The sequence below is a fragment of the Aphanomyces invadans genome (genome assembly GCF_000520115.1).
Source record: "Aphanomyces invadans strain NJM9701 unplaced genomic scaffold supercont1.32, whole genome shotgun sequence".
In the NCBI taxonomy this organism is placed as follows: Eukaryota; Oomycota; class Saprolegniomycetes; order Saprolegniales; family Verrucalvaceae; genus Aphanomyces; species Aphanomyces invadans.
Genome location: NW_008580177.1, coordinates 518,472 through 529,348, shown reverse-complemented (window position 1 = coordinate 529,348; position 10,877 = coordinate 518,472). Strand labels below are relative to the sequence as shown.

The 10,877-nt window shown below is 49.6% G+C and overlaps 1 protein-coding gene across 1 annotated transcript; it reads right to left on the bottom strand.

The window, feature by feature from the left end:
• Window positions 1-1,696: 1,696 nt before the first annotated feature.
• On the bottom strand, window positions 1,697-3,730 carry H310_11617 (hypothetical protein; the record flags this gene model as incomplete). Its single annotated transcript, XM_008878346.1, has 6 exons — window positions 1,697-1,743; window positions 1,808-1,981; window positions 2,021-2,117; window positions 2,171-2,300; window positions 3,374-3,543; window positions 3,593-3,730. The coding sequence occupies 6 exons, from the start codon at window positions 3,728-3,730 to the stop codon at window positions 1,697-1,699; spliced, it is 756 nt and encodes a 251-aa protein (XP_008876568.1).
• Between the last annotated feature and the right edge of the window lie 7,147 nt (window positions 3,731-10,877).

The following is a 10,877-nucleotide window of genomic DNA, read 5'->3' as shown; positions in this document are numbered from 1 at the left end:
AGCAGTACGTTTTCCACGCTGCGGTGATTCTTCAAGCGCCAAATTTCAGCGGGTCAACCAAGCAACGACGTCGTGCGTTTATGCGGGCATACCAGAAGTACGTAGCCCAAATCAACGCGCTGCAAACTGCCGAGCACACAGAGTGCTTTGAGGCGGTGAAGAAGGCCCTGGCCGGAATCGTTCCTCTCTCCCATCCTCAAGCCGACAAGGTAGTGTGTCTCTTTGACGACGCTAGCGTTGGCTTTTGGGGAGCCATTGCAACGCAAGTCCCTCCTGAAGACCTAGACCTCGAGATAGCCGAACAAAGCCATGAGCCGTTGGAGTTCCTCAGCGGCTCGTTTGTAGGGGCAAGCTCGCGTTGGCCCATCGTGGAGAAGGAGGCTTAGGCCGTGGTTGAAGCGTGCAAGCGATTGGATTACCTGCTGGTGCGTCCAGGTGGCTTCCGTCTCTTAACAGACCACCGCAACCTGGTGTATTTCTTCAATCCAAGGGGACAATGCCCGAATATGGCCAAGTACCACGCGGACAAGTTGCAGCGCTGGGCCCTGGTCATGTCTACGTTCCCCTACACGATCGAAAGTGTTTCCGGTGAAAACAATGTATGGGGCGGCTTGCTGAGCCATCCGCGAGTTGCAAGTTGGTTGCGTTGGTGTCGCCCATGCAACACAAGGGTTTCGAATGGCCTACAGCTGCGTCCATCCTCAAGATACAGAAGGAGTGCCTGGCTTCCGGTCAAGCCCCATGCGGTGTGATATGGAAGACGAAGTTCCATGTGACAATCGATGACAAAACAAAACTGGATCCATGATGATGCTGTAGATCTGCAGCAACGTCTGTGCGTGATCGCGCACCAAGGATTTCCGGTTTCGACCCCGCTCAGCGGTATTTTGCATCCCGTGATGAAGGAGGTGCTCAAAGTGGACTGGCTGCATGTGGCCGAGCTCCGGGAAGCTCTGGACGAGATGCATCGAGAAGTGTCGGCGACAAGCGACACGAAGCGGGCTCAAGCGCGGGACCGGTCCAACAACAAGCCTGGTGTCAAGTGGGCGAACTTTGCTGTCGGAGACTACGTGCTAGTCGGATCGGTTGTGCGCCATCCAAGCAAGCTGGTCCTTCACTGACGTTGTCCCTGTCGTGTGACCCGTGTCATCACCGATCATGTGATGGCGGTCGAGCAACTAGTGCCGCCGCATGCAGAGACTGTTCGTCACGTCTCAAGATATTCAGTGAAGCCGCTAATGGAATGGCTGAAGATCTTCTCGACCAAGTAGCGTACGGTGAAGGTGGCTTCCATGTTGAAGCCTTTATGATGGTGCGCGAAATCAAGGGGCAGTATCGAGTACTTTTAAAGTGGCTTGGCCTCGAAGATGACTACGCCTCGTGGCAACCGGCGGTTAACCTGTATGAAGATGCCCCAGTACTCCTGCGAAAATGGATTGCGTCGACGGAAGATCAAGGACATGCGAGTTACACTGGAGGTGACCCTGGGTCACCTCGTTTAAGGGGTAAGTGTTCTGGGTACCCAGAGCAGACTCAACCTTGCGAAAGGTGAGTTGGCTGGTGAGCTTGGGAGCCCAAATTCCAAGGAGTGGGACTACAGTAGTTGTACTGTAGTAGGCCTTTTAAGTGCGGTTACGCACGGCTAGCCTCACTTCGGTGCACTTCGGTGTGAGGGGCCGCGTGAACTGACTGTAACTCAGTTTTGATTTTGCATTGCTTCCCGAAACGAAGACGCCTTGCGAACTAACAAGGCGCGGACTCATAACAAATCAGCCAATAAGGGGCATCTGACGAATCTGTTGCCTACCATGATGCTGTGCATTGGCCAGACTGATCTCGCGCATGTACGCTTCGCACTGGTCCATGAGCCGACGCTTCTGCACATTCGTGCGTCCATTAAACGACGGGGCTTTGGGCACCTCTTGGAATCCATAGAATTTTTGCACGCCAACTGCCGCCGGGAACTGGACGGTTGGGGGCGCTGGGGTCGCAGTGAAGGCATGCCATCTGGCAGTCGTACGTCGCCGAATGTCTTCCAACGCTTCCGCTTGTCGGATCGAAGATGCAGCAGCCGCTGGTAGCCCGTGATCATGGTGCTCAGTGGCTCGGCGCTGGGCCTACAGGTGGGCCATAGTTGGTTCAGCTGGTCACGCTGCAATGCCAGCTCAACCATCAATCGCTGGTTGAGTTCCATCTGGGCATTGGCTTGCATCTGTTGCTGTTGATAGAGTGCCATAAACTGTTCGTAGTTTGCTGGCCCTGGCTCCAACAGCTTGTTGTACAGTGTCAATACGCGAGGCCTACGCGTTCACAGCCTGGCCCACCTGGTGACGCAGCTGCTGGACAGCTATGCCGGGGGGATATTGGGCAAACGGTGGAGCCGCGGAGGCGTAGACGGGGTCTTGGTATCGGGTTCGGGTCAGCACGAGAGCAGGACCAGTACATGATGACAGAGGGTCGAAAGAGCTTCGTCCTCCATGGTCACAGGAGAGAAAGGGCAAGAGCGCGGTCTTGCCGACTGAGGCTGCGTGAAGGGAACTCGGGCACAAAGTGTGTCCGCAGGAGCAATTCACTAAAGAATTCTTTGTTGTCGCCTCCAGATAGGATAGACAGTAAGATGGTAAATTCCAATGTGATTAATTATGTTAGGTCACAATCGTAGCTGGCTGAGGGTCTCAAGCAGGCCCTCTAGCAAGATGTATTCTACTCGGCTATTCATCTTGAAATTGTATGCAAAATGGAGTAAGCCAGTAAAAGTCCAGGATTCGGGAAATATCACAGTTCTCGGACGACCGAGAAAATTGAAGCCCTTTTACAATGGTTTTCACCGGACAACATAGCCCCCGCACGCCGCTAAACGGCCCAATGGTTTATCGATTCCAAATACCTCTCTACCGCATAATCCATCCCAACCAACTAGGTCCAACAAAACTCGCTTGGTTATGCAAACGTTTCTGCTACTTGTCGAGGATACGGGGGCGACTCGGACGTCTTCGTCGGTAATAACCTGGTCGCACGTTGAGATATCCTTCGAAATGCCAGACTATATGTCTTCGCAGTCTGCCGAGGTCTTGGCATGCGCCCCTGTCACATTTGACCCAACCAGATGGGAAATTGGCCTCGCAGGCCAGCCCCTGACCAGAGAAGCCTCTCTTGCACTTCTGTAGCACATCCCAAGGTAAAGCTCTTCGTCCGACTCACACGTGCCCAACTCAGGCTTCCCGATGATGGCTTTCTTTGAACAAGACAGGTCGATTAGCCGGCCAGACCAAGCTTCTCGCAGTCTGGTGGATTAGGGCGGCAAAGGCAACAGCCAAAGGCCGTGTACCCCTCCTGGCATTTTGGGTAAACAACAAGTCCAGTCTTCTCGCACTTGCCGCGGCCGCCGTTGTCTTTTTCGCAACGTTTGAACATGCCGCTGCGACTTAAAGCTTCGTCAAACTTCCAAGGGTAGCCATCTCCACGGCCGTATTCCTTCAAGCAGCAAAAGAGGCCTTGGTCCTCAAAGACTGACCCCTTCTCGCCTTTGGGGCAGTTCGTAAGCTTTACGAGACATGCCACTCGGGAAATGCGCGTAGCATGACTTGGGCACTGTGCCAACGCCACGAAGATACGAGGTGAGCAAGCAGAACGATGGGGGTGCCTCTTGGAGTTGGCGAGACACAGACGTTTCGTTATGCGTGGCCGAGGCGGCCCCAGCGATTACAGTCAGCGCAATAATAAGCTTCATGATGGCAGGAGCAAGTGAGCGATGCAAGGCAAGTACCAAAATGAACGACTCGAAATCCGGCCCGTGATGACAACTTCCTTTGTCAGACTGCGCAGAGTGGCTTGGCTGCGAAGTGCCGGCAGCTGGATTCGTTTGTCGCCGCTGCAAATCGAATTCACCGGCACGACGATTGGTGCCGGACGACGATGGAGATGGTGGGCTACGGATGCGCTCCGATGAGGCGGGTGCAGAAGTATCCGAAGGCGGGGACGTGTTGTTCGGTACGCGGCGTGGGGTCACCGTTAGAATGCTGCAGCTCAGCTCACTTGCGACGGCAAACATCCTCAGCGTGGTTGCGTATCTTGCAGTAGCTGAAGACAACGGATGCGTCATGGTTGCCTCGACGGAAGCGGGACTTTGGTTTCGACGCAAAGCTGTCGTTAATGCTGCATCCGAAGATCCATAAGAGCATCGGATCTCGTTTTGAATGGGCACAGTAAAGAACTTGTCATCGATGACTTCGCCGTGTCGAAAGACATTAGCCTAAAAGTTGATGTAGAATTCCAAAGGCTGATCGAGGCTGTTTAGGAAGATGTGAACTTGGAGTTTGGTGTGATAGTCATCCTGGTATCGAGTACTTCATCAAGATAAATCTTGAAACGATCGCAATTCGCACAGACTGAATCGTTGTGGCGGATGCGAATCTCCACCAGATTTTAAAACAGATAAGATTCATCCCTAATGGACTAGGAGCCATAGCGTTCGTGTAGGAGTTTCATCATGGACGCAGCAGAAAGGTACTTGGAAACCATACGTGGTGGAGGTTGTCCTGCCTGAATAATGGCGCGGGCAAGACGGTTCTTAGAGATGATGCCAGCATGAGTTGGAGGCATACAGTGAACCCCGGAAATGCCGACACCCCCAAAAACGCCGACCAACTCTACAGCATGATCTGTTCTACCACCTGTATAAACTTCAATACTACCTCAGAAATGTCATCCTTTTTACCTATTGCAAGTGTAGATACAAAAACAAATGTGATTGACTGACAAAAATTCTCCTTATTATAGCCAGTCAAGCTGGACAAAGGCGCTTAATTTTCTATTTTGCCTCCATGCATTTCAGGATGAAACCATGTCGGCTTCTCCGGGGTTCACTGTAATGCCATCGACAACTTCAAGGATTTCCTTGAATTCGAGGTACGTATTGAGTCGACACTTCCACTTATTGAACGAATTTCCGATGAACAAATGGACAATACGTTTAAAATCCATGGTTCAGGACAATGAATGTAGTGGAAAAAACAACAAATTAATTGAAATTAGTTGTAATCGCGAGACTTGATAATGGACAGAAGCTTGGCCTTTAAAGCTGTCAACTTCGTTCAAGATTGACTTGTCCACGAGGTCGGTGGATTGTTCGATAAGCAGGGAGAAAGTTCGAAAGTGGTACATGTTGTAGTACGACCTTGGGGTTGGAATGGGAAAATCCTTAACAAATACTTCTTGGCGATGCTTCAAAATTCGATCGGCCTGCTTAAATGCGTTAACAAGGTCTTGTTGGACTTTATCGGCTCTGGTGTCTTCCTGGAGGCGGCAAACGACGCGGTCTTCTTCGCCTTGACTTAACGCTTCTTACGCAACATGTTCCCTTCGGTCGCACTTACGAAGGACTTAACTGGATTTCGCATAAAATGGCAAACCCTACTAGGAGTTTAGTGCCAATCCAGACTCGCACTTACAGTCTTTCCCAATAAAGGTACTGCCCCGTATACTCACAAAAGGAGAACAGGTAGAGCTGTAGTGTAGTGAGCTGGTTGGAGGGACGCTGGATGACGACTCGGACAACTTGGGCGCCAGCGGCAGACAACTCGGGAAGGTGCGAGAAAATTCTAGCTAAGTGCGGGGTTCTTGACGCGGTGTGTTTGATCTCAGCGGCGGGGAAGGCGGCAGAGGGAAGCGTAGGTACTTGGGCTCGTTACCAATTGAGTGTGAATTGGAAAGTAATTGATTAAGTCGAGCTTAAGCTAGACTGCGAACGAGAATGTCGCATTCTAGAAATTTCTGCATTAGGCAACGCTAGGGCGATGTGGCTTCCGTTAGCTTTCACTTGCGCAAAGCTCATGGTACATGCCGAATGGACAGATTATATCTGACGCGATCAAATAATTCACGCCGATATGGCTCAACAGACACCGATACGAGATCATCCACATCGATGGAGTGCTCGATTGAATCATCACACTATGTGTGAGAACTGCCGTATGCGCCACAGTGGTGCCGCGACCTTTGTTTCTCGGCAGTGCGGCTTGCTTGGTAATGACCCATGGACCATGTACTGTGATTCAATGAGATGTATAAATCGAACAAAGCATCGCCAATATCATGCGCTTGACTTCGAGCTACGCAAACTTGGCGTGAAAATGCGAGCGAAAGGCGTTCCGTACAAATCGGTTGCGCAAGTCCTGTTGTTAGAAGAGGATTGGAATGTCACCAGAACAAAAAACCTTTCGTTCGACGGGGGCTGTACAAGCCTTTCATGACCGCGCTGCGCAATTTTACGACAATTCAATGAATGCTTAATCTTGGCCGAGTTCTTCCAGCTATCGTTAAGGAGTTTGGCGTCGGTAAACGCAATGCGTCGGTGCCCCGAATGTGCATGGTGGGCTAGAAACTATGGTACGAAACTTCATCAACTCGTAGTCCTCATTTCGTGTAACGTTAGTCGTTGGATGCGTACTTCTCAGCCTCTCGCATCAGCAAAACTGCTGGAGGCGGGGGAAACGATGGCAGGACCATCCTGGAGTACGCGTATTTTTTATGCTGTGTTCCTGATCATCTCCTTTCAACGATCTCTGACACTGAGGATCGGGATGCTCCACAAACCGCGTCAATTCGCAAGAGTGAGATTTGAAAGACCCGAGAATGGAGCAGACGGGATTTGTTGCGAGTCATGGTGCACATCAATGTGTCATCGATTATGTTGGTATGAGCAAATTTCTGCATACTAGACCGAGCAAACCGCTAGATGTGGACAAGGATGAGAAATTCAAGTACTGCGACACATTGGTGGCTGCTAGACGGAAAGAAATTGCTCAAAGCTGCCAACGCGCACCTTTGAGCAATATATATTTATATTCGGTGCTGGCAAAAGTATATGACCACCTACATATTTGAGTCTGCACAACAACCAAGCACGAAATGTGGGCTAGTACATGCACTCTAGCATTAAGAAGGCATCAGGCAAGACATCATGAAAGTCATGGAACTTGGCGCCACATACTGTAGTCGGCACCCCACATGTAAAAAAGACAAGTTTGAAAATCACCACATGGCAAAAAGTATAAAACCACCCCGTCATTTTTGCGTTTGTCAGCGTTTTTTAGCTCCAAAAACATGTTTTTATATAGCTAACGTCGAGTTAAATCGATTCCCGCCGTCACTTCATTTGAAAACATTATCTGTGCATGCCTGCAGGACCGAAGCTCACCGAAGAATAACAGGGAATGATTCTAGCCCTGAACGCTGTCGGGCAGAGCCAAAGAGAGATCGAGCGCCTTGTTGGTCGCTCTCGTGGAGCAATCGCTTTGTTCCTTCGCAATCCTGCCAAATACAACACGAAAAAGCGCACTGGACGACCATCTAAGCTCTCACCAAACGACAAACGTCGCCTTCTTCGAACTGCCTTGAACTCATTTTTGAGTTCGAGGGAGCTCGTAGAAGAGTGCGGACTGGTCATTAAGGCCAGGCGAGCACGGCAACTGCTCAACTTGGCAAAACATCTCAAGTTCATCAAGGCAATGGCCTCCCCCGCCCTCACCGAAAACCACAAAAAAGAAAAAAAAAGAGCCAAAACAGGACTCAGCAAACGGTCACGTGGGACAAGGCGCAATGAGCCCGAGTCGTCTTTAGTGACGAAAAAAGTTCAACCTCGACGGCCCGGACGGCTTCAAACATTATTGGCACGACTTGCGTAAAGACAAGGCCATTTTCTCCAAGCGACAGTCGGGGGGAGGAAGCGTAATGGTATAGGGAGCTTTTAGCTCCATGGGCAAGACAAGCCTTGCCATTCTGGAAAGCACCCAAGATAGTGGTGCGTACATTTACACCTTGTCGGACCATTTGTTCCCATACGTCGACATTCATTTTGGTCGTGACTGTATTTTTCAGCATGACAATGCATCAATTCATGCGTCTAAAGAGACGAAGGAGCATATGCTCGAAGTCATCGAGTGGCCTGCAAAGTCTACGGACTTAAACCCCACCGAGAACATTTGGGGTGTTCTTGCACGAGCTGTTTACAGCCATGGACGTCAATATTCGTCCAAGAATGACCTAATTTCCGCCATTTTCAAGGCATGGGATGGCATTGGAAACGACTTGATTGTTAAGTTGTTGCACTCGATGCCGAAGCGCGGCATTAGTGTTTTGGAACTCAAGGGAGGTAAAACCAAGTATTAAAGAGCAATATAGAGTTATATCCTTTTTATAACTGCAAATTTTCTCAGGTGGTCATAAACGTATTGCCAACCTCAAATGCATGATCATGTTACTTCACCGAATAATATCATCGAATGGGCCTTCTCACCATTTAAATAGCGGTTACACATTGAACCATTCACTTGGATCAAGTTCCGTGCACTAGCGAAAGCATGGTGTTATTGTATCATCTAAAGTTGAGGGTGGTCATAAACTTATTGCCAGCACTGTAGTCAACTTCTTCTTCGGGGTATGTGTCTACGTCCTTTATTATGCCGACATCGAACGACGTTGAACGACTTGTCAATCTGTGCAATCGGCTGTACTCTCCGCATTGGCGATCTTTGAGTCCTAGAAGTCTCGAAATACTGGTGTACTTGAGATCAAATCGACATCTTTGGATCAAGCACTTGTCGCATCAGTCGTCCATGGCATTCAAGACGAAAGACGATGACGATATCGAAGATGATGAAGATATCGGATCTGACTTAGATTAACATTCCAATGTGTAGAAGTAGGAAAAAATCGGAGGGTATATACAAATATCAAGTGATCGTCTGACGAGGAATCCGACCTTTTCGTTCGTTGGAAAGGTATATCGATAGTACGTACGCGCCACAATACTCCTAGCCGCGTTGGTACAGTGATACGTAGCAGTGCCACCATTGGCGACGCTACCGACGACAGAGGCACGATGGAACTTTGTAAAGCAGATGTCCGTATCGGCATGTGCAAGTAGAACGACCATGTTGCAGTGTTTGATGACTGTCTCAATGACTGCACCATGTTCAAAGATTGTGAATGTGAACCACGTGCGCGGCAAGTGAGAGAAGAATGTACGGTCGGATATACTTTCACCTTGTGCATCAAAAATGGGACGATCTACATTGCAATATTTAACACCAGAAAATACGATGTACATCGTCGATGGACACGCCTTTTCACCCCCGAAGGTAGTACGAAGGAAGTACGAAAGCTCTGTTAGGACACAATCGAAATGCCTTTGTAGAACATCCCTGCTCATGTCCTACTTGGTAAACGAATCAAAGTCAGTCTTCATCTATTCATTGTGCATTTTCAATTCTTGACACCTGGACGGACGCTCTCAAAATGGTGTATCGTGGGCTGCACTGCCCCATCGAGTCCTGGAGCGTCGTGTATCCACTTGGACTTCAGATAGGCGTCCCCGAGTGTATTGTCGACATGCGTTGGAGCAACGAATGGCTCCAACGCATGGAGAGTCCACGATGGGCAATCGATGCCCATCCTGGACTCTCTAGCGCCAACTCGTGGACGATCCATTGAGTTATGACGCACGATGTGATGCCTGTGCTCCGTACGACCAGCAGTGTGCCCGCGTCATTTCTATTTATCTTTGTGTCGCCCGCGCCAAGATCTTCCGCGAGTGGCTCGCGGGCAAGGAAGCTTTTCCACCAGCATCCTTGTCGACGACATGATCGACACGACTAGTACGCTTTGCAAGAGCTTGCACCACCTGTCCGACAGCGGCAGGATATCAACCTACAACATTGTCTCGTTCGACTTGACGACCTAGGCGACGCTGGGAGAAATCCATGCAGGGAATCAAACGCATGCAGATGGTGCCGATAGCACAAATTGAATTCGAGGCATTAAGAATCGTACTCTCAATCACGCATCAACGACTTTCAGCGGCATGGCTACGGTGGGGCCTACGTTTGTGACGCGGACGCCAAAGGACACTTTTCCATTCGTTGCTGGTATAGTGCACACCCCTAAGAACTCAATGTGGCGACACGCATCGGTCAGGACACTGTGGCGTATTGCAGCGCCGCCACAGGTTGGAATAACGATGCGCTTCCTCGCATGTCCTCACTAAAATGGGCATGCCCTTCGTTTCCCCGCACGAAATCGCAGGACCCGTCTCTCATGACTCCACCGACAAGTTGGACAACCGCACAGGTCTACTTCACACGCTTGCACACATCATAGATGTGCTTCACACGCTTATTAAGAGAGGAGACGGCCGAATATTCGCCTTTTCCTTGTTGGCAAGAATTGCTGACTAACTGTAAACAATCAGGTGTCACTATGTGCCGGCTGATTAGCGGTGTCGTTCTGAAATGGAAGCCTGAAGGTCGGGGGTTCAATCCCCCCTGAAGATTTTTGCTATAGTACCTCGAAATAATTGCGAATTATCTGAATTTGTGAATAGCTGAAATCTTTTATGTTAATGAGTCGTTCTCTGACAGTACACGACGGCACCGAGGGGACAAAACCCCGAAACCCCGAATTTCTTTTGAGCCATATGACCATATTTCCTGAAATTTTGTGAGTGAACCGGACTCATTGTGATAAAAACAAAGCCCATTGGACGTCATACGTGAAAATTAATACTCTGTCAGAAAAGTTGCCAAAATGATCCAGAATCCATCACATTCCCCCTACAATAACGTATAACCTTTGAACATTAATTCGAATTAATTTAGGAGATGTGCATTTTATTGCATGAAATGTGACACATAAAACTCTCGAAAATAATAGCGTGTTGTCACCATTCGTGGACCTTCCTGCATTGACATGCCCTCAACCAACTCCATCTCCGATGATGACTACGAAGCGAAAACGAGCTACGTTCGACATCAACGGCCAAGAAGCTTAATTACTGAAGAACGTCTTGATATCCTTCGTCTTCACGCCAAGTTTCGTCG